Source organism: Battus philenor, unplaced genomic scaffold (assembly GCF_028537555.1).
Source record: "Battus philenor isolate CCGP_79_NKW_IND1 unplaced genomic scaffold, ilBatPhil1.0.hap1 SCAF_34, whole genome shotgun sequence".
In the NCBI taxonomy this organism is placed as follows: domain Eukaryota; kingdom Metazoa; phylum Arthropoda; class Insecta; order Lepidoptera; family Papilionidae; genus Battus; species Battus philenor.
The window spans coordinates 148,589-173,289 of NW_027181698.1; the positions used below are offsets into that span (position 1 = coordinate 148,589).

Sequence of the window (24,701 nt, forward strand, 5' to 3'; positions counted from 1 at the left end):
TAACTTTCTATAGATTATGTAAGATCGTATACAGCGATCACACAACACACAAAATAAAGCAGATCAAATAGTTTCCTTATAATTACACTATCCGTCTTAATGCCATGAGAGATCAGTCGTGAAATCAGAGAAGTCGCGGTTCCCCGTGTCGGATCATGAGAGTCCTCATGTATATGCATAAATAATAAGAGAGAATCGTACGGCAGACTGGCATGATAATTCGCGTGATTCTCCGACGCGTAGTCAGCAGAAGGGTACTGTTGCACTGGAGCATCCTGTGGATTAGGCGATGAAGGCATCGCCTGTTGAGCTGCGGACAAAAACATTGGAAATATTATAAAAACTTTAAACTAGACATAACACATGTCTCAACATATGTAACGTAGTCCCCGACGCCGCAAGTAGATGGCACGGGTAAAAGCACTCGGCCTGGGCTAGTGGACCACCCGCCTAATAAGCCTGTATAATAAAGATCATTGCAAGTTTCCGCCTTCAGCATTATTACATACATTGTGAGGTCGTGCAAAGGGATCATGATCCTACATAGACAAAAGTTGCTCAATAAACTCTATAGCACATATAGGATAAGAAATGCCACGAACATTATTGTGGTGTATTGAATACAAAGCTTGGTAATCTATTCTTTAACAGTTGTATTTTGGATATTTGTGAAAAATGAAACCGCAGCTAAAATGTATCGAGTATCTTGAGATTAGGGCATTAGGAACTTTTGTAACCCGACGTACTATACAAGTAATCATTTATATAAATAATACATGTGTACGTATGTCCGATTATTGACAGCATATATATGAGAATAATTGTATCTGTGATTTTCTTAACCGAAGACCTGATTCAGAACATTGTGATCGTTATGACCCAACATTAAATTTTAATGTAAAAACACAATATTAAGCAGTTCGTAAGACAAGTTGGGGCTGTGGAAGTGTTTCTAACTACGGCAGTCCGCTGGAAATTGTGACGGCTAAATACAACATTAAACTTCACCTAAAACCTAACAAACAATCCGGTATATTGTATGTATGTCAAATAGATATTGTACAACAACCTCGTAAGTGTATATGGTATAAAAAATTTAATCCGAGATTTTACTTACACATCGCTTGAGAGTTTGTAGGCAACGAGAAGCAATTCGGGGCGTGCTGTGACGGCGCGTGCGGAATGTTCTGCGGCAGCGAGGAATAGCTGGCTTGGCCACCTAGCGGCGGGTAGAACATGTTTCCATTCGATGCGCCGGGCTCGGAACTAGCTCCCGGCCGCGTATAAAAGAAGATGCTTTCGTTCGACGCTCTCGGCTCGGAGCTTGCCCCCGGCCGCGAATGAGTAAAGACGCTCCCTCCATGCATTGCCCCCGGCTCGGAGCTAGCTCCCAGCCGCGAGTAAGAGAAGAGGTTACCATTTGATGCCTCCGGCTCCGAGTTCGATCCCGGCCGGGGGTAAGCAAAAAGGCTTCTGTTAGACGCCCCCGATTCGAGGCCCCGCCCCGGCGGCGGGAAAGCACACTTGTTACTAATGAACAAGCTCTGTTCGGGGGCCGACGTTGGCGGCATATGAGGATAGGGTTTTGCGTTCTTCATAAGTTGCGCGCCCTGCTCGGCGGCCGACGTCGGCGGCATGTGGGAGTAGTGTTTGCCATTGTTCATACTGTGCGCGCCCTGCTCGGCGGCCGACGTCGGCGGCATGTGGGAGTAGTGTTTGCCATTGTTCATACTGTGCGCGCCCTGCTCGGCGGCCGACGTCGGCGGCATGTGGGAGTAGTGTTTGCCATTGTTCATACTGTGCGCGCCCTGCTCGGCGGCCGACGTCGGCGGCATGTGGGAGTAGTGTTTGCCATTGTTCATACTGTGCGCACCCTGCTCGGCGGCCGACGTCGGCGGCATGTGGGAGTAGTGTTTGCCATTGTTCATACTGTGCGCGCCCTGCTCGGCGGCCGACGTCGGCGGCATGTGGGAGTAGTGTTTGCCATTGTTCATACTGTGCGCGCCCTGCTCGGCGGCCGACGTCGGCGGCATGTGGGAGTAGTGTTTGCCATTGTTCATACTGTGCGCGCCCTGCTCGGCGGCCGACGTCGGCGGCATGTGGGAGTAGTGTTTGCCATTGTTCATACTGTGCGCGCCCTGCTCGGCGGCCGACGTCGGCGGCATGTGGGAGTAGTGTTTGCCATTGTTCATACTGTGCGCGCCCTGCTCGGCGGCCGACGTCGGCGGCATGTGGGAGTAGTGTTTGCCATTGTTCATACTGTGCGCGCCCTGCTCGGCGGCCGACGTCGGCGGCATGTGGGAGTAGTGTTTGCCATTGTTCATACTGTGCGCGCCCTGCTCGGCGGCCGACGTCGGCGGCATGTGGGAGTAGTGTTTGCCATTGTTCATACTGTGCGCGCCCTGCTCGGCGGCCGACGTCGGCGGCATGTGGGAGTAGTGTTTGCCATTGTTCATACTGTGCGCACCCTGCTCGGCGGCCGACGTCGGCGGCGGGTACAGCATGGGCTGCACGTTCCACACGCCCGGCTCTGCCGTGGGTTGCGGCGGGTAGGGGAAGAGGTTTCTGTTCACCGGTCGCCGCTCCACCGTCGAAGTCGGAGGCGGATAAGCAAAGAGCACTCCGCGATCAGAGGACATGTTCGGCGGCGGGTTTGGGTAGCGATTCCCGTTCGTAACGCGCTCCCGTTGACTGGCATTCGGCTGTTGAGCCGGGAACGAGCGTCCGCCGTGCCGGCCTTGGTTCATGGAGCCGGGCGTGTACATGTTTCCGTTAGTCATGTCCGAGTTTGTGTTCATCAGCGCTTGAATTCTGGAAAGAACATTGTCATGTCAATATTCATCGGAGATGCCGCAATTCTTTTAAACAAACTAATCAATATGGTTTTTCTTAATGAAAATAAATAAACTTCTATTTAATAAATACATGACCAAAAGCCAAACATTACATACGTTCGCCTTGTGAGATATATTACTTAAAACTTGACAGTGTAGCCGTGCGCGCAAACAACAGTAAATTAGTTTGTTCCAACTGAACAAAATAAGTACGAAGCAAGAATTAGGTGATGGGGTCTGTGCTTGTAATCGCAAGACGGTGCACACAGAGCGACGCGAAGTCGTCACCGACAACGTTTGCAATGCATTCTCTGCTCGAGTCACCAAATTTTAAAACTTTAATTCCCATTATTTTCTATTTTGTAATCTTTCAATCTTCTATAAGCAATGGGGTAGTTGAAAGAAACTAAAATTGGAGCCGCCATTTATTGATAATATTTAACATAAAATTACACTAAGACGAAGCAAGACGCGTCCTGATATTTGAGATGAACAACCTTTTCATTAGTATTGTATCTTTCACAGATAAAATAAGTTTCTTCAACATTGTAACTTATGAAAACTCTTCGATTGTCAGCTTATCCATTTATTTTATAATCCTATTTTATTTTAATATGTTTATCAACATGTTATAGTGGAAAATAAGCAGAAAACCACTCCACAACACTTTTTTTAATAAACTTTAACACCACTTCATCAGATATAACCTAAATCAAAATAACCAGGCGACATCACTGCCAAGGATTCTTATTTAAATATTAGTTTATTGAATAATAGCCTTTTTCCGCAAACTTATTGGGCAGTCTAATAGTATTTTTCGACTTGTTATAAAATCTGATTCCTTTTATTACAAATGAATTTGAGACATTTTGCTGTCGCTACTTTGTTGCAGACAGTTTATCACGGTGCCTTATAAACTATGTGGGCCTCCTAGTTTTTGAAATTTGTTATAATTATATAGTAATAACGTAGTTAGTACATAAACTTTAGTAGAGAAAAATTAAAAACGCCCGATAAAAGCCTTGATTTAGCCGCAGATTGTCGAAGCATTGTTCTATTTGTTATCCATCACAAGTGGAGAAGGCGAAAGGTAATCTTTAAGCGTGACGACGTACAAGTAACTCAGGCCTAGTAAACATTGAAGCAAACCCTGACGGCAACGCCTTGTCTCGATTCTTACGGGGGTCAAGCAATGAAATCCAACCTTCCATAAGGCTAGTCTAAGCATTTTATTTAACATTAGTGCCGTGGCTTGATTGATTCAGGTGCCACAATCAAAAATAAACTATCCGAAAGTGGATAGGAATTTCCATACAACACTCAGCAGACATGATATTTTCTTCGCAGATATTTATCGCGTAACATAAATAATTGATTTGGCACTGTTACTATTTGTTAAGATATTCCCGGAGAAACATCATAAGGACATTAACAGAGCAGCGCGGGCTATATTTAGAAACCAAATATACACAGCCAGCAATATTACCACGTGCTTCCTCTATGCCCCTGCTTACCCTGTGACTTACGTAGTTTTGGGCTGATTTTCTATTAATAACTTTGCGGTCGATGCTACCATTGCGGCGGCATTCGAAAGATGTAAAGTCGGTATCGCCAGTCTGGCCGCGAGATGTCATTAAAAGGAAAGGAAAGATTTCTGGATCAGTAGAGTTGAGATCACTAGAAAGTTAGCCACACTGAATGTCGCACATTTTATTTTAGAATAAAAAGAACTGTATGTATTACCAAATTTGTGTTCAAAATTTAAATTTATTTAAATTTAAACAGTGTTATTTCCAAAAATGGAAGTTTAGGAATGATTGCGAAGATGAGAGTAGAGACGATTATTTAGATTTTGAAGAATATGATGAAAATATAAAGTGTAAGTGGTAATTACATAGTTCTTCCTAAGAATTGACAGTGACGCGGAGAATAGTGAAGATGATGATGATGAAATACTATTAAACACAATTAATCAGTTTCAAGAAAATCCGAGCTGTCTAATATCCATATATTTGCTTTAAATCTATAAGGGAGAAATAACTTTGTAAAGCTAAATTTTTTCTGACTGGCTTGTGCTCCCGTCAGGGATATTTGCCGATCGCTAATAAAATCTACTTCACTAATATCACCTTATATAATTATTATTTACAATAAAATTAAAATAGAAACATAACATTAAATACTTGTGTTTTATTTAGATAACATTTGATTGCAAATAATAAACACTTTAGCCACATGTTACATTGTTTTTAATGTTTTATAATTCATATGATGATCTCACATTACCTACGTGACGTTTTATCAGATGTGCGACAGAGATAACGCTCTACGAAGCCGAATTTAGTCGATTGTCTCCTTCTAAAAGTCGATTTGCGATAAACCAGAAAAATACATAGTTAAATTTGTAAGCCTTGTATTTTGATATATATTACAGTGCGTACCCTTGCTTGGCTGGAATCTAGGGCGGGTTGTTAGACTCCTTCGCTGTTCGCATTATAAAAGTATTAGAGAAACGCTTGGTGAGGGTGGAAGACGTCAAATGTTTGACTAAAAACTTAAAAGAAATTTTAATTAACCCTGTGCTACGTGTGCAGAAAAAGAATTAATGTTTTAATAGTAATAATAATACTTTTTAATTTTTGCATTACAATTATTCCATCTATTCTCACCGTTAGGATCTTTATCGTGACTTAACGAAAACATAAATTTAAAACTGGCTTAAACGCTGAAGCCGTTCCAAGGTTTTGCTCGTAAGAAGACATTAGATGATTTTATTCATTTATATTACGATATAACAGGTTGTCAAATTCTCCCTTCCGCTTTTTTGCTCTTTATTCAATGCTTTATAAAAAGTGTTACAGTGATCGGATTTAGTTCAAATATGCGCCGTTTTGTTCGATAATCTGTTTCCATCTAGACGGCAACTTCATAATACCTCCCTCGTAGAAGCCCCCCTCCTTATTTGCGAAGAACTCGGACAGCCACTTTTCACAAACCTCTTTTGAGTTCAACTTTACACCACCAAGGGCGTTCGCCATGGACAGGAACAGGTGGTAATCACTTGGCGCTATGTCCGGGCTATATGGTCGATGTGATAAAACCTCCCATCCGAGCTCCCGTAGCTTCTGACGAGTCATCAACGAAGTGTGTGGTCTGGCGTTGTCCTGGTGGAACACTACACCCTTCCTGTTGGCCAATTCTGGACGCTTCTGGTCGATCGCCTGCTTCAAGCGGTCCAGTTGTTCGCAGTAGATGGTAGAATTAAGCGTCTGGCTATATGGGAGCAGCTCATAGTGGATGATTCCCTTCCAATCCCACCAAACACACAACGAAACCTTCCTGGCCGTCAATCCCGGCTTGGCCACTGTTTGGGACGATTCACCGGCCTTCGACCACGACCGTTTTCGCTTGATATTGTCGTATGTGATCCATTTTTCGTCGCCAGTCACCATCCGCTTCAAGAATGGGTCGAGTTCGTTCCGTTTCAGCAGCATATCGCAGGCGTTGATTCAGTCCAGAAGGTTTTTTTGCGTCAAATCATGCGGCACCCAAACATCAAGCTTTTTTTTATATCCAGCCTTCTGCAGATGGTTTAAAATGGTTTGGTGACTAACTCCCATCTCCTGGGCGATGTCACGACATGCCACATGCCGGTCTAACTCGATGTAGTCCATTATTTGATCGGTATTTGTCGTCACAGGTCTTCCGCCGGCTGGCTTATCCATGGTGTCGTTTTCGCCGGCTCTGAATCGTCGAAACCATTCCTCCGCGGTTCAAAGTGATAGAGTACCATCCCCCAAAACACCATTAATCTCACGGAACGTTTCTCTAGCGGATTTGCCTTTAACGAAGGAAAACTTTAAAATAGCGCGAATTTCGGCGTTAGTGAACTCCATGTTTACACGTCTATAACTGTTGAACGCAATATCCAAACTAATCATGCATAGCGTCGTTTTGTAGGTTATGTCAAGACCTTTCAAATTATGTATAGTATTGCCAGATACGAGCTCTGTAGCGCTTTGTACATAGCCGCGAAATTCAAAAGACAAAAAGGCGGAAGGGAGATATTTGACAACCTTTTATAACATGAAATTAAATATTGTCACTCCTTTTGTTCTCTTTCTCATATAAAGAACATAACAGAACCAATCAGTTGCTAACATATGTTAACGGGTATCTACGAAGGCATTGTATTGATTGCGTTTTATTTATTTAAATTAACATTTTTTTAATATCTTTAATTTTAATTGGAGATTTTATACATCAGTGGACATGTCAATCTCATCAGGGCCATAAATATTCGCCGTTCAAACATTTAAAAATTATTATGAAGTAAGATGCCAATCTGCAAAATTGTTTACACGCTTCCGACTTATTTCCGACAAAATATTAGGGAGACCTGAAAGTAACGCCTGTCGACATATTTTACAAAAAAACCGATTGATTTGTTACTGATCCGGCATTGATTTGTATACTATATGGCAAAAGGTTGTTGACAACGAAGGTGAATATATTGTTGATTGGAAATAAATCCTTGTCAAAAATGTAGTAGTGTGAATTTAACTTAAAGCGACATTACTCCCGTTCCCCCGATATAATGCGCTGTGCTAATACCGTAAGGCGTAATTTTATTCGCCACCATTTTAATCGCCACTCGTTGTTTGGCACTGGTCGGTGTAACATCTGTGGATACTCCGCGGAGGGGTGAAACACGTGTACAGTTAATTAACGGTGGTAGTTGTTTTTCGCATTTATCAGCGGGCCGGCGGGCGCTGCACTTCATTGCACGACTACTGCTGCTTAGCGGAAGTAGCTATGTATTAGACCCTTTCTTAGTTAGGATTGACTTCCGCAAGGTAACGCCTGAATTTATTAGGTAATTTTAATCGCCTCGATAAGACTGTCGGAAAAGCAGTGGTTTCATCATCATCACAACGCTTCAGCTGATAGTTGGTAGCTGCAGTGTCATATTCAAATCTACCCAGCGGTGATTTGCATGATCATGAGGCCAGTTCAAAGGAAGCCCTTGTGACAACGACCTGCCGCCTCCGATAGACGAGATGTTAGCGCAACTATGACGAGCAATGGCTTTTCCTCGCGAAAGAAAAAAAACTAATTGGCTTTCATAAATTTATGTGCGGTGGTGTAAAGGTACCTCCTTTAGAAATCATTTGTGTTATACCAGGTCCAGTAAAAAGCGGCCATACTTCGATGTCGATTACTTTTAATTCATTTTTTTACGTTTGCCAGAATGTCTAACTAAAATTTTCAATTTTCTTTCTCATTTAAATTCCACAATCAGTTATAACAATGATTGACTAGTTTTTCCTTATATACGCGTTATATCATGTACCACACAGATACTATTAAAGTAGCTTTATTTACTTTGTTTTACGGTCCAGTACCCTGATACCATGTCTACAGGTATGAAGGTATTTTTTTTAATATGACAATAAAAATTCAATGTTTTTCGGTAATGCACCGTGTGAACTAATTTGTGTGTATTGATGCTAACATACACTTGCATTATAAGGCAAATAAACTAAATTTAATAATTTCACAATTAGTTAGCTGAGAAACATATTGCATTTTTTTAAATTTTCGATTTAATTTTAACAGTAAAAAAGAAATACCTATATTTATACAATTATAATTTTTTGACACGCAATTTGCGGCAGGTTCCTTGTGCATAATCGTTTAGTTTATATATAAAATTTATGCCTTATTTAACACATTCCACCGCCATGTGGGGCGTATACGACCCCCGCTGCACTTTCCGTTCAGGCCATTTGCAGTTCTCATTGAAAAGCAAAGTATTCTTAAACAAATGTATTGTAGGGCCAAATGTGCATATTGAAATTTATAACTTTTCCCCGCTAATTGTAGGTTTGCAGCATTGAAAAAGTGTAAAGCATACGACAAAATTAGCCGTGGCACGAAACGTGTTAAGTGTGTTATGTTTTTTTGTACACTTTTCCTTATGCGAGTTCAGTGTTATTATTTCGGTGTAGGATATTGAAAACGTGGTATTTTTAACTTTTAAAATATTTGCAGCACCTAAAGCCATTGTAAAAAAAACGTATTTTTTATGTTAAATATTGATTTAATGATTTAGGTTGCGTAATGTTGTTATTTTTTAGAGAAAAATGCAGCTGAGGCTGTTGGCGTGTTGTTGTGTTCAGGATGGACATGCTCCATCAGAAGCAACAGTCATAAATTGGTTTCAAAGATTCAAACGTATTGATCTTGATGTGAGAAAAGATGGACCACCAGAAAAATGTTAAAAAACCGGAAAGCAAATATTATTGAATGAAGATAAAACTAAGAGACAAATGGAAAAAAATGTTAAAGAATAAACAACAAACAATTTCTGAGCGTTTAAAAATAATATGATATGAGAGTATATCAAAAAATCAAATAAAAAAATGTTGTTTAGTTGTTTAGAAAACATGAGAGATTTTATTTCCAAATGCTAGAGAAATGTTTTTACATTTAATAACTTTGCAAACTATAAATAATGTTAAAAGAGTTCAATAAAAATAATAATGCATTTCATGATTTGCCAACGCACCGGACGACAACAAAATGGCAGACGCCCGCGCGACCTACGAAATTATAACGAACACCGACCGAGCGATAAATGAACAAAGTTGTCAAATTAAAACAGTTCGCTTTTAAAGCAGAGCATGCTAAAACTATTGCTTTTAATTTCAAAGCCACAACTCCGCGTGCTTGACACTCGCAAACACAAATTTCACAACAGTATTATATAACATAATTTTGATAATTTAACTATTCAATTTTAACTAACTTTGATTTTAATATTTTATTGTAAAAGAATAATAAACCAAGAAGAACATAAATATGTTAAAATATTTTCCGGCCGCCATTCCGTTTTACCGTCGGCTTCCGGCAGTTAAATGAAATGACGGTCGATGGCGTGGCTTTAGCTACATTACAGGAATAACATAGTTTTTATTAAAAGTAAGTTCGCTTCAAACATTGAAATAAGAGCGGCACAAATACGTTAAATCAGAAGAATTCCAGTTCATGGCGATGACAACAATGAATATTTAAAATAAAAAAATAATAGATCGCGCCGGCTAGGCATTATCAACATTTCAACTGCAGGAACATTAAATAGTTATTGCTTTCGCCAAAAGCCATGACCCGCACATAATATGCACACACAAATAACAATAACTTGATAGGTTTCATAAAATAGGAACTTACCTGTTTAGTTCCTCATCAAAATGGATGTATGTACACTCGTCGCCGTATGGACAGAAAATCCTAAATGGCGATTCGCGACATATGGGCACCTTACATCCTAGGTGGGCTAAGGTGTGGGCCGTGTCTGAAACAAACAGACAACAATAAGACTTCATAACATAAGCAACACCGGACAGACAAATTCCATTTAGAAAAAGGATGAAAGCAAAGGATTGCTGCAAATCAGTGATGAAAACGCAGATGATATGGTGATAATTACTAGATGAAACACAACAACACACTAACTTAAAGTCAATCAATTGAAAAACAAGGAGGCCGCAGCTCAATTTAAAGAAACACAAAGTTCTCCGAACATAGTTAAAAACAAAACAACATTACATACACCTCTAATATTAGAAACCGCACGTTAAGATCAAACATATGCAACACTGCCTAAACCCTATAACTAATATGGTTACACTTATACATACTATTAAAAAAAAAACTTATATGTTTAAAACAGTCCGTGGTTTCTAGGAACAGCTATAAACAAATTTACACAGTATACATGGTTAGTTATGTTACAATGAGAACCTTTATATACATTAACCATTAGCATTAATTGATAGTTAATACATAAAACACAACACATTTGTTACTCTAGCGTTCTTAACTAATAATGTATCTTAAAATACATTACAATTTGTCTTTTAATACATTCCAGACTGTTCCTTACAACTAATACAACTTAACACAGATAACATGTAGAGAGTATTCTTGTAAATTATAAACATAATTAAATATATCAATAGCAGATGTCGGTAAGCAACAATATAACTTAATGGTGAGTGCTATAGCCACCTAATGTCTTTCGCTTAAAACAAACAAAGTACAAGAATGTTTTAAAACAAGTTATTCAGAATCTGAAATGATTCATCACACATTGGATGTTAAGCAAGCCGTGTTAGAATATTAAATGTCTGATGGGCTTCCCGGAGAGCTATGGAACGGTTACAAATCACTTCGATAGCTGAAATGTTAGTTGCAGTCGATTCAAAAGCAATGTACAAGGCTTGGAGCGCGAACAGTGCGCCCGCGCTCATTATGTAAGAGGTGGGTCGCTTGGAACTTACTCGACTGCTCATCACACCTGTCTAGAACGGACACCTTTGGATTGCCTCCTGAGTCCCTTGCGTGCGCCTGCTGGACGTAATGGATCAGTCCGGAGACCACTTCCTTCACGGAGGTGACCACCTCCGCCAACTGTTGCCACGACGGACTCTTCGCGTCTGCAAAGACATAATGGTGTCATTACGTGACCACAGCTCGGGTAAAAATTTCGAAGCCCAAGTCTCTGAACACACCGATGCACTGTGTTCTGTTTACCGCTTCGAAAAATTATATTCAAATTTAATAAGATAACGTACAAAGCTAAAATGCGTGGCGTCCAAATTGTCCAACGCCCAGGCAAACAGCGTATTTCACAAAAGCTTATATCATTGAAAAGAACTTTACAAAAAGACATTATTAACATTTAAAATATATATAAACACATTATGTTAACTTAAAGAAACAATTAAAAGTTATATATTTCACTTATAAAACTTTTCTAACATGCAAACACTCCTCCTCAAGCGCCCGAACCGAAAGAACTTTAGCGAAACAAGGTCAACTCTGACCGCGGCTTCGAGTCAAATATAATTATTATTATTAAAATTGTCTGGCGCCAGTCGCGGTCTCACATAAAGATGGCCAAAGATGGGACAGTAACGGCATATAGAATATAACATAGTATACATGTATCTTTATCAGATGGATCATAGCTGTGTAGTGGTTGATGGCACAGCGGCGCAAACAGGTCCTCGTCGTTAAGCAAGAACTTGTCTTTGAGGAGGACAATGAGCAGTGCACTGGGTTTGTTTGACGTAAGCATTAAAGCAAATGGCGGCGGGTCGGATGGAGGGTGACACATGCGACACCCGACGCTGGACCAACCTGGAGAAGAGTCGATGTTGGCGAGGCGGTCGAGGTGCGCGCTAAGCAACACGAGGTGCGCCGGGTCGGCGGTGCGCTGCAGCGCGATGAACAGCTCCTGCACGGACTGCGCGAACGACTGCGGCGTCTGCAGCTTGTCGATGATGCTCTGCATGTGGCTCTTGTGCGCCGAGTCGCCGTAGAGCAGCGCGCTCCACTGGTCGGGCGCGATGCGCAGCCCCGCCTCCGTCGCGATCTGCACGATCTGGGCGTCGTGCTCGCGCCGCAGCGCCTCGTACGTCCGGAACTCGTCCTTCAGCTGCATCAGCGAAGAGTCACACTCGCGCTTCGACACCTACGAACCCGCGCGAACACAAAGGTCACTAATCCGCCCTCGCCACACCGCCAGCTCAGCGGGGCGCGCAAATGTAAATAATTATCCTCAGCCAAACCTTAAAACAAGAAGCTCTGTACAGTAGTTGCACTACGTGTCCTATGCTGGTCTTGGAGGCCTGAGGGAAATGCGGCTCCAACCTTTGCACTACAAACATCACTAACACCTAAAAACACAAACGAATCTGAATACACCATCTGCACACGTGTCGCGATCGTTCAGATAAATTAAACGTATGTAATGTTGTGTGTGCAGAGAACAATAAACAGTGTTGGACAATGCCAAGAACAGCAACCGGGTGACCATAAATGTACCTTTCTAGATAAAGCCGAGCCATCTTCTAAGGCAAGTAAAACTAACTTGAGAACCTCTTCCTGCATGGCCGGACCTAGGAACTGGCAGCCCCGTGCTCTTACCGCCGCCCACAAGTTGGCGCTCAACTGCTGAGGGTTCTGAAACAAAAATAGTTTTTACGTTTTTATTGTTTTGCGATGTTGAACATACTTAATATGAAAACACTATATTTTTTAGATCTTGTGGCAAGAAAAAAATGGCAAATGAAACACCCAGCTGTCAGACATTTACAACATATTATTACTGATGTGTTGTCATGTTTTAAAATTTATTTTGTAAGCAATCCTTGTTTATTATATATATACTTTGTTTTTTGTTCAGTTCGCTATTGTACAGTTGCAGATGAATAACTGTTGATAGCATGAAGTCTATTGTGCTGGCATTATAACAAATTTGCTACATTTTTCCAAAGTTTTTCTCATTTATTGTTAAATTTTAATATTCTTTTATTGATATTCATGCCTCACTCGGGGATAGGCCTCCTGAAGGCGCTTTACCTCATCTAATTTTATCCAAGCATTCCCTATTCTCATCAGCTCATGTCTTCTAGGTGCATTGAAATTTTGTTTTCTCCTGGTTATTTGTAGCATATGATCTCAGCAGTCCATCTGATATCAGTGTAGTGTAAAAAGTCACCTTCGGCAGGTATAAGTCTTTGCTTATTAAAAACATTTTATATTCCTGTTGCTGTTTATTAGATTTTTTCTTTGTATATATATATACATACATAAAAATGCAGATGTTCAGCAAAAACAATTTATTTTCACACTTACAGAATCACTTTATTATTTGTTTCTGTGCTCTGAATTTTTTTCTTGTGGATTCTTGTTATTTCTTCTTCTGTCTTTTATATATCTTGGAACAACATTCAAGACAATTTCATTTGGCCCAACATTTGAACGAACACCGAACCACACCCGAGCCAATGTATCAGTTTAGAGTACTGTGGTATATCCTTGGCAAATAAGGGTTTCATTTAGTTTCCATTTTTTTTTAAATCATTCCAACTGTTTTGTTTAGTGCAGGGATGTTACCCACGTAATTTTTTTTCATTTTTTATTTCTATTGCTTTCTCCCCTTTTTATCCTCACAAATTCCAACAGTTCCTCACATCCTGCATAAAATCTTTTTTTCCTCCACGTTCTGATCTTCCTTCATATGTTGCCTTTCTTTCCTCATCTACATTAATTTACTTTATTTTCAATATAGTTTTAACCCGGCCTTTTATTTCAATCCTTGCTCTTGCTCCGAACAATGGTATGCTGTTTAGTTTCTATTTTGATTTCAGAAGTATATTGAGTTTTAATGATCCATTGAGCGTGCTCTGATTGCAGCTTATACTTCCTGGACGGTAGGTCTGTAATTTCCAGCTTCAGAAGTGTGTGTTTCTTTTTCACAAAATTCCCCTATTCTATGTTCTTTCTTAAAGTTCTTAGTTTCTATGTTCTATAACATATATAATGATATTGATATATGTTTAATTAAACCATATGCATCTGATTTAAAAACTTCATTCATTCCGTCCACACCAAGGCTATCAAAGTTCTTTTTTCTGTTCAATGAATGACACATAAGTACTGTTGCTAGAATCCATGTTTGCACTTGGGATTTGTTAATGAAATCAATTTCAATACTATTACAGTCCTTTCCGAAGGTTCTTCATATATATATTTTATAATTTTTGTTCAATAGAAACCCCGGTACATGTTAGCCTGTCTTTTGGTATCATAGAAAATATAATTCTGATGCTTCCGATGATTTCAGTGAAAATCATAAATTGTTTCAGTTTTAGTTTTACAAGATGTATGTAAGTTTATGGAAGTGTTGTCATTTATGGAGATGCCAATTTTTTCATTCACTTTTAAGTTCTAACAGTACCATCAACATGATAAAGGGCAGCTCACTCTTTCTTGCTAACCATGCGGGAAAATCGCAAAGCTGTAACTATATTCTGAAAGTTCAAGAAAGAATACAAAAGAACCTACTTGATGCTGCAATATAAGTTCAGTGACAGTCCTCTCGCCCAAGGATCTAGCAGCTCGCGCAGCCCTCCCGCGACCCTCTTCATCGGTCATAGCACATTGTAAGAGAGTAACCAGTTTTCTTTGCATAGGTCTTGAAAATCTGTTAGTGCTCAAGCTGGTACTGGCTGAAAATATTTATGTCTAATTTAAAATGAAATAAAAAGTTGGAAATAGTAGACAAATTTAATTCTAAATAAGCAACAATTTTGTCAAAGGAAGATTATTGAAATCTTATCAGTTGATAAAATATACATAGTCATTCTATGGCTATTGCATGTGCACTTTTACAATTTGACCCAAGAATCAAATGTTTGTGCCATAGCACATTTTATACAAGATCACACATCTTAGGGATAATGTGTTCGCCTCCACACTCTTCCAATCTTTATTAAATCATGCAATTTTAAATTATTTAAAATAAATAGCCCCATAGAGTTGCTTTAGCTTCTTCATCGTCTGAAGGGTTTAATCTGAGCAAGTTGTGGACTTTGTTGAATTTATTTTAATAAGACAGTCAAGAGGCCATCACCGGAAGTATTTCTCCGCCAGAATGCCTTTCTGCAGAATCTGATTTGAATATGAACAAAGATGTTCCTTCAGCTTGCGGTTATATAGAGTATGGACTCAGTTCACATAATTATTGTAATTCCAATTGTACAAAGTAAATCACATATGAAGTCACTATAATAAATACTAAAAAAAACTCTTAAGGTTTACACAAATAGCACGCAAACACTCACCACTTCCACAAAGTTTAAGATAAACCGCAAGCTGTTCCATGCACCGCACAATGGAGTCATACGCCTTTTTGTCTTGCTCTGGCAATGCTTTGATACATGGCGGGTGATGGGGGTGTTCTGGGGGTGGGCATCCCGCTAATAGTAGAAGAGCTGTATTCACTACTAGTTCCTCGGGTTCCGATTGAATTACTGTCTGCAAAAAATCCGATGAGAAAATAATCTATGTAAATGAAAAATGTAACTCTTGTCTCTAAATAGGAACGTAAAGATAAGACAGTCATTCTGATCAATAAGTAGCGAAATTTAAACAAGTTGGCAAACAATTTGAACGTTTTGGACAGTGTTGTTAGTAAAGATTGGAGCAAATTAAATATTAAATGTAAATTTTGTAGTCTGCATGTACACCACACATACCTGATCGAAGGGACATTGCTTTTTGTGTAAATTTTTGAGGCAGTGTTTGCAGAGTGTGTGGCCGCATCCTAAGCTGATGGGGCTACGGGGCGGTGGGCCAAACTCTCGGCAGCACACTGGACAGTTGAGGTAGTCCGTCCATTGCGGCGCCTGAATTGGCATTCTGTAAAAATGTTATAATCATTTAAAGGTTTTTAACAATAAATATTTTAATAACTGTAATAGTCAAACCAGCACTAATGAAAAAACTGTTTATAATTTATCTATGTCAATGACAAAGTATTAAAAATCAAAACCGAGGAAGATTGGAATTGTTTTTCATTAAATTATATAAAATTGACTAACCTACAGTATTCTTATCATTTAATACTATGCAAAGTCAAGTTCGTTGGTAACTGCATTTTATATGCGGCCTCAGATTATAAGGCGTGGTTCACAAGACATGCAAAACAAATACAAAGTAGAATTACACCAATGTACAGAATAGAAACAATTTTTATTTTGTTTACTTGAAAAATAATACACATTTTTAATACATAAGACTTACAAATAAATAAATAGTTAATTTAATACAGAGTTATTATTTAGCAAATTTTGGGAGAAATGGGTTTTTCGCAATCCCATTTTGTTAAAAAAATTAATACACACAAGTCTTATGTTAGGTTACTACAATGCAATAAAAACACCTTAAATTAAATTATATATATTGCAAATGTCTTCTGCACTCTAAACATAACCAATAATACATGATTCATAACAATAATTATAATAATGTTACAATTAGGTAGCAGTAGTCAAGTAATATTTACAAGAAATACCAATTAATTACATTGATCTTCCATACAACTACAATTTATATTTGATTATTAATAGTTAGTAAAGCATAGACCAAAATTAATACTTGTATTGTAATTATTATAAGTACACGATTATTTTAATTGCCCCAAGCATAAAAATGTTAGCTTTACACACTATCCTTTATACTAAAAACATTAAAGATAAGAATAAGTCTGGAACGAGGGTGTGGCTGTCTATATAATAATTCTATATTACAATTTGCACTGATTGCGAAACAACAAAATATTTATATATGCCAGCGGTTCCCAAACTTAGTTAACTCTGAATCCTTGATCTTATAAGCAATACTTCCCAAAATCCAAATAAAATATAATTTAAGTGATGATGTGAAAAATTAGTTTCAAAGCATCCCAATGAAATTATTAACAACGCAACTAAGTTCTAGCATATACAAGCCTTTTGAATCTACTTTTTCCATTGTTCTAGCAGAGCTAGAATACCAATACAATAGTGTTTGTCTTCTAAGGCTTCCTCTGATATATGACCAGATATCATTGATTATATATAACATAACTGCTCATCACTAACCATGTGCCTTCCAACAACAAGTATTAATCAATCACAGTGCAATGTCTGGTGAATATAACAACCAGTGAATATTCTAGCCTGGTGTTTTACCCTGTGACAGTTAAGCTATTTCTCATCACACTTCAACAAGATTAGCACTTTTCAACAGTAACAACATCTGCAAGAGTGAGTCAAGGAATTCATAGACTTCTTTGTCCTGTTCAGGATACTTGCCAGTCAGGGGCTGAAACACAGTATTTAGATGCTCCAAGTATACACCAGCCTTTTCACATTCAGTTCTTGTTGATTTACCATCTCTCATTTTACTTGGAGGTATATGTAGTTCCAGCCTCAATATCTTTGTTATCTTCCAGAGCAAGTAGTTACAATCTTAGTATGGAGTGAGGTTCGCTAATTGTAAATAATTTTGAAGGCCATCACTACCAGCTTCGCAAGTCATGCATTTAAGGTCTTCAGAGGTCTTCTTAAAAGGTTATTTTCATTGCAAGGATATTTTGTAATATGCAATTTCTTTCGCAGGAGCCTTCTCTCATTTAGTGTTTTAACTTGTTATATTGATATTTGTGTTGTTGACCATAGCATGTATGTAAATTATTCTACTACCAGGTAGACAGATCTCTTTTTAAATTTTTTATTTTGTAGTTATTTCTGTCCATTTTGCAGCTTTACAAACTTTCTGTAGGCTCCATCAAGATAACCTTCCAGAAATGGCCATTGACTACGGGTCAACATGTTCTATTTCTTTTTGACTTGACGCTAATACCTTTTTTGGATCTAATGGCCAATAAGCAGGAACACCATGTGAAGCACATTGCAAGTTTAGATTAAGTTCACTCATGTTGTATCTATTTCACATATTACTCATCTCAATAGCAACAAATAAGTCAAAGCTGTTCCCGGTGATGGCTTTGTTTGGTTTCAACAAATCAATACAAATAACACCAATTTGGTCACATAAAATACACTACATAACCTTGGCAGCATGTATATTAATTGAAGTTGATATTGTATCAAGATAGACCTAGCAGTCTCCAGTATTAGCCTTGCTTTGAGTTGCTGTAATGAATTCATTTATCATCACCATTTACATACACAAGGAAGCACTTGCTGATTCTTGAATAGTTGTAGTAGTTATTCATAAGAGAATAATGCGGCTCTGTGTCACTTGGCTTCAAACCATAGTAACAGAAATAAGCTTCTCTTCTTATTTTAACTCTTTTTCACTAGTATGTCTTAACTTTTTCTCATGGAGAAATCCTACATGGAACACTCCTCAGATGCAATACACAACATACAGTACCAGCTTTTTGTTAAAACTATGGCATTGCCTTTAGTGGCGGCAGCCTAGTGACTAAACTTCTTGGCATAGAGCTATCATATACACACGAGATCTAGCTCGTACGCCATTGAAGGAAGTTATATGTGCGATGGATCACCTCAAATCCATATCCAGAGCCATTTTAGGGGGGTTGTAGTAGGACATGGTACAGCCCTCTCCAACATTAAGGTCTCCAATTGCAGATAACTCAGATGTTCTTTCTCTTTCCTCAGCCTTATTTCGCAACATTACTTTTTCACAGAGGTTTATACCAGCGCTCTATGACCGAGGCTTCTGTATCATCAGCCTAATGAAGCCTGGCAATAATAACTCACTATGTCAGTGAATTCTCAGCGCAACTCAATCTAAGCTTACAACCCCTCAATTGTGTTACAAGTCTCATCCTCTTCACTACCACAATTATGGCATATGGTTGATACAGCAACAGAGCTACTTCCTGCTCTTGGATCGCTTAATATTGTTTCCACCATTCTAACAGTAACTGTTATATGAGTATAGGACCACAGTAAGTCCAGTTCATTTTGTGGGGTTCAATCACCAGCCCAAAGCTCCAAGTACCATTCATTGACCCAGGCTTCTGGTCAGGCTTCAAGATCCCATGGAAGGGATCCCATATGTAGTATGTTGTAACCTATGTTAAATCTCTCAATTTTGAAATTATTGTCTCTAATGTTCTACTTGGAGTAGGATTTTCTTCAATATTTCTTAACCATGCTTCTGCTGCTGTTTCCTTTAAATGATAAGAAAAGTAAAAATATTTTTTGTAAAATACATTGACTTGGTATACAATCAGAAATCTTCAAACAACCAAAAGCCAATGATGCCACAATAAAATCACTATTCCATTAGATATTGTTTACCATATTTTAAAATTTGCTGAATAACATTTTAGATGTAATATTTAAAATATGGCCGGCACTTACTGCTGGTGTGATCTATACACAAACAGCGAGAACTTAGTTGTACACTTAATAAAGCTTTCATTCCACTAGCACCACAAATCATAACTGAGGAGTTTGGGGGTCTATAGGAAACACTTTGAGAACCGCTGATGTAGTCTGTAGAATAAACAAAAGTAAATTTATTCTGTAGATAAGACTCAAGTCAGGAGTCATTCAGATATCACAGAAACCACAATATAATGCCATTGTAATTACTGAACCATTTTGTTTTATACACACATTGTGTTTTCATTGTTAACTCATACAAAAAATAATATTGCCTAAGCTAGCATATGTTCCATATGTTTGGTCAGATGTTAGAACATATCTACATGGTGTTAATATAAATTTACTTAAATACATTTAAAAACATCAGATACTCTACCACTAAGCTTAAACATGCATAATGCATAAGTTTACCAAGAATAATGAAAATGAGATATGATTTGTAAGCAGAGGAAGAGTTGTGGACTTTTACATTGGAATACATCACAAAAACACTTTTTCTCCAGAATAACTTACACCTTTGGTATTAAATTACTTAAAATTTGGTGGCTCAATATTTACTGAAAGCCACAAATCAGACATTCAAAATGACTTCATTGAATATGTAAAACAATCACAACAGATGCTGTTTTACAACTAAGGTGCTTTGTAGGTAGAGCAGATGACATTGAAACTAATAGAAATCAATACCTTCTCATCCCAATACTTGCCATAGCACAAGTATTTATAGCCATAAAGCAATGACAGATGTAATCAAGAGGTATGACTTTTATGAATATTTGTTTATTTTGTTAAATTTCAAGTGTATCGCATTAATGCTTAACTACCTCAGAATAGTCTGAACGTCGAAATGATAAGCTATCGATTTTTAGTTGTCGATTAACGAGATTTAATCCTGTTTAAAATATTATGTTTATGGTTGTTCGAACTATAGATGTAAAAAAGCCGATTTAAAACGTTTAAAACCAAAAGTGGCGGTTTAAAACCCCAAATAAATCTTTTTAAACGGTTTAAAACTCCCTACTAAAATATAAGAACAGTGTTTTTACACATCATTATCGACAATACTTGGTCTTGTGTTAGTTACCTATGCAGTTTATACCTATGTAGGTAAGTATATTACATATAAAGTACTATTATTATAAAGAAACAATATTACATACAATAGATTAAAATATGTACCTAAATCATAAAGAAATTGTGGATAGGAGTTTTGACCTTTATTTCCAAGTAGTTAAGGTCTACTCAAAGGTCCACTCCTCAATTTCTGTTCAAAGTTTCAACATAATGATCATACAGTCAAGAAAGTCATGAAAAGAAATAAAGTGTTGCCATATTTAATTTTAGGACAGAAATGTCAGTCAGTTTTACAAAGATAGTGGCGCCTCATAAATTTTCATGACTTTCTTGACTGTATGATCATCATGTTGTCGAGTGGACGGTGTAAGATTAGCCAGTTTTTTTATTACTTTCAAGAAAAAGTCGGGTACCTAATAATCTAATTTTATAACAGCTCATTACATTTTAGTTATTTAGTAATGTTTGGCATATTTGGTACGAGTACTTTTATATTGAATCCAAATTTGTACATTTTTTTACAATACTGGCAACACTGACATGTCCGCACGCAACACGCTATGTATGTGTGTGTGTGTGGTGTGGAGTAGGCGAGCTGGCAACGTTGCATCTTGACGTCTCTCCGCGTGAGAAGTGCAAGTGTGTGAGTTTGGTTTTAAACCGAATGAAACTGATTGATAAATCTTTTCAAAATAACCAATATAGTTAACTAGGTAATAGTTTTTCAACTTAGCTAGGTAATGTCTACGCTTGGAATAGATAATGTGTTTATATTTAAGAAAAACATAGTCGTCAACACTAAACGTTTAAAATCGAAAAAAATGGGTTTTTTCGGTTTTAAACGGTTTTTTTCGTTTTAAACCGATTAGTTTAATTCGTTTAAAACCGGCCTTACATCTATATTTCGAACATATGGAAATCTAAAAAGAATCGTAGAAACTAAATTCTTTCCAAAAAAGAATGCGCAAAGATTGCCAACTAAGCTTAACCTCCTCAGTCTAAACGTCGCCATAAGGCGACATACACCGCCATCTAGGAAAGGTAGGTAAAAGCCTTGTATTTTGAAGCAGCGGCAGTACGTTGTAGTAGTTTCTTGCTCCTCGATAGATGCCGCTACCGCTCATTTATAAGTTTTGTCATAAAATTGCACCGCTAATTTTATGCAAGTGATTGAAAATGAGTGCGCGAAAAAAATTCATAATTGGCGATTCCGGCCAAGGTAAGTGCAAACTGTGTACATTATTTTATGTTTCATAATGAAATCAAAGTAGTTATCATATTTCTCAATAGTTAGACTAAGTATTACGCGAAAAAAATCAATCGAACTTGTTCATTCCTGTCACACGCACACATAGAAACGTGTATGTCGCCTTTTGGAGACTCTGAGTTTTAACCTGTAAAAAAGTACATTTTTGCCATATAATTTCGTACCTCCTTTTTTCCCCCTAATTTAGATATTTTGGTTATATTTCCACGAGATTTTTATTTATTTGGATCTTAGATAATATACTTTTTCCAGATAAGGAACTGGAGGATGCCCTATACGACGTAATCACTGGGGAGGACTCTGATTTAGACTATGATTTTGGTGATGAGGATATCGCGGATGATTCGGCCTATGTTCCCGAAATTACTGAAGAAGATGACGAGGAAGATGAAGAAGAAAATGAGGAAGAGGATAACAGCCTTTCTACAATGGTTCGCTCTCATCAGTCGACATCGAGTCATGTCCCTTCCACACCAAGTACTTCCGAAAGACGTGTATTTTGGAAGTCATCAGATAATTTCGATCCATTGCCACCAGCCCCACGATTCGAATTACTGAACACTGTGGCAATCAATTTGCCTCCTCACGACTATGTGGCAAAGTATTTAACGAGCGACATTTACGAACAAATTGCATTTCATAGTAACCAAACGTACCTTAGTAAGACGGGCACTAATTTGAACACATCTGATAAAGAAATCAGAACATTCTTTGGTGTAACTATCATGATGTCATACCTTCGATTTCCTAGGATCAGGATGTATTGGGATCAGAAGTCCAGAATTCCAGCAATTGCAGACAGAATAACTAGAGATCGGTACTTCAAACTGAGGGCCTCATTGAAACTTCTAAATGATTCCGAAGTTCCGGAGGAAATAAAAAGTAGCACCAAGTTCTGGAAGGTCCAGCCCTTGATTTCTTGTGTTCGCAATGGGTGTCTCCTGAATTCCCCGTCGGCAGATGTTTGCATTGACGAGCAGATGATACCTTTTTATGGAAAACATCAGGCAAGGCAGATGATAAAAGGAAAACCCAATCCAGTGGGGTTGAAAAATTTTGTCTTAGCCTGTCCTAAAGGATTGCCACTTGATTTTTTTCCAATCTCTTTCACTTGATTCCAATCTTTAGATATTGGTGGTAAAGTAATAATGCGCCTGTCCGCCCAATTACCTCCAGGTTGTTCCATTTTTATGGACAGATACTTTACCTCAATCCATTTGCTAGAGTTGCTACATTCTGAAGCTGAATGCACTGGGACAGGCACCTTGCAGAAAAATAGAATACCATCTAATTGTAATTTCAAAACAGATGCACAGCTTCGTAAAGAGGGCCGGGGCAACCACTCTCAACAAATTTTATCCACAGGACAAGTAGCCATGGTAAAATGGTTTGACAACAAGCCTGTTCATATGGCGTCATCAGTCCATGGTGCGGAGCCAACAGATGAGTGCCGCCGATGGGATAAAAAGCAGAAGAAATATATCTGCATTCAACGCCCACATATAGTCAAACAGTATAATGAGAAAATGGGTGGAGTTGACTATTTAGATCGTATGATCAGTTACTATCGAATTTCTGCCAGAACTCGAAAATGGACTGTAAGGTTAATAATCCACCTATTTGACTTTGGTATTGCCGCTGCATGGATAGAATATAAATTGGAACAAGAAAACCTTGGAACACAAAAACGTAACATTCTAGACTATTTGGGATACAGAGAAAAAATTGTCGACTATTTACTGAACTTTGACACTGAAAATGATGTAAATGGTTCTGTTGACGATGATGTTACCATTGCAAAACAAAGTAAGCGTGCTAAAACAAGTCATCCATCTGATTACATCAGAATGAGAAACGTAGATCACATTCCTGTCATATTAGAGACACCAAACCGCTGCAGGATGCCAAAATGTAAGTCTAACAAAGCGAGACATCAATGTCCTACTTGCAATGTGATATTATGCATGGTTTCGGGGAGAAACTGCTATAAAAACTACCACGAATGAAAGTAACGATTCTTTGTCCCAACCAATAACATTGTTTTTTATTTCAGTTGCTTACTGTAATTACTTTTTGAATAAAAGATTTCGGAAAATATATGGAGTTTTTTCAACTTTTTAAAGCATTGAGACCTGATGTCGCCGTTTGGCGACATATTGGAAGGGCATTTTCCGCATAATTTTTATTTTCCTTGGGTCTTAACAAACCTAGAAATATATATATTGTCCATGGTTACCACTTTTTACAAAAAATACAAACAAAAATATACTCGGGACTGAGGAGGATAAGGTCGGAACGGTCGCTGTGATTTACGACATTTCGTTCTTTTAATAAAAATAAAATTAGCATTTGCTGGTTTGAGATCATTTTCTCGCATTACCTTAAAATTAACACGAACAGTCATCACAAAAATAACACATTCAGCTTCTACCCACATCGAAGCATGATCCGTCAGCAGCCCTAAACAGAGACATTTTTTTTACACGTCTTGTTAGTTCTAAAACTAGCTATTCATTCTGCCACTAATCATACTAATAAATAAAATCATTTTCAAAAAGGCTAATTTAGCGCTGCTTAATTAAAATACGTATGAAATTTAATATTAATATATAAGAAAAGAAACTTAACAAATTCATAATTTTATTATGTAAAATATAAAAAAAAACTTTTACGGTTAATATTTCATGAAAAATGTTAGAAAGTATCGATTTAATGCTAGTTATAAAAATGTTAATGTTA

At 38.0% G+C, this 24,701-nt stretch overlaps 1 protein-coding gene across 2 annotated transcripts; it reads right to left on the reverse strand.

The window, feature by feature from the left end:
- LOC137927579 (roquin-1-like) lies at window positions 1–24,418 on the reverse strand. 2 transcript variants are annotated; one of them, XM_068771352.1, is made up of 11 exons: window positions 24,343–24,418; window positions 15,947–16,109; window positions 15,533–15,725; window positions 14,754–14,917; window positions 12,729–12,866; window positions 12,473–12,580; window positions 12,042–12,375; window positions 11,180–11,335; window positions 10,068–10,191; window positions 1,118–2,811; window positions 1–310 (listed from the first exon to the last, which is right to left on the reverse strand). In XM_068771352.1, the coding sequence occupies exons 2-11, from the start codon at window positions 16,106–16,108 to the stop codon at window positions 15–17; spliced, it is 3,369 nt and encodes a 1,122-aa protein (XP_068627453.1). In that variant the 5' UTR covers window position 16,109; window positions 24,343–24,418; the 3' UTR covers window positions 1–14. The 2 variants fall into 2 exon arrangements, with proteins under 2 accessions (XP_068627453.1, XP_068627454.1); XM_068771353.1 differs by lacking the exon at window positions 24,343–24,418 and adding an exon at window positions 20,135–20,214.
- Between the last annotated feature and the right edge of the window lie 283 nt (window positions 24,419–24,701).

Bases quoted from the DNA above. Each gene is read 5' to 3' on its own strand.
- LOC137927579 (XM_068771352.1), bottom strand. From the start codon at position 16,108: ATGCCAATTCAGGCGCCGCAATGGACGGACTACCTCAACTGTCCAGTG. The intron at 10,192-11,179 runs GTAAGTTCCAAG...TGTTTGTTTCAG, and splicing joins CAGGTGTGATGAGCAGTCGA to ACACGGCCCACACCTTAGCC. The intron at 2,812-10,067 runs GTAAGTTCCTAT...TGTTCTTTCCAG, and splicing joins TTTGATGAGGAACTAAACAG to AATTCAAGCGCTGATGAACA.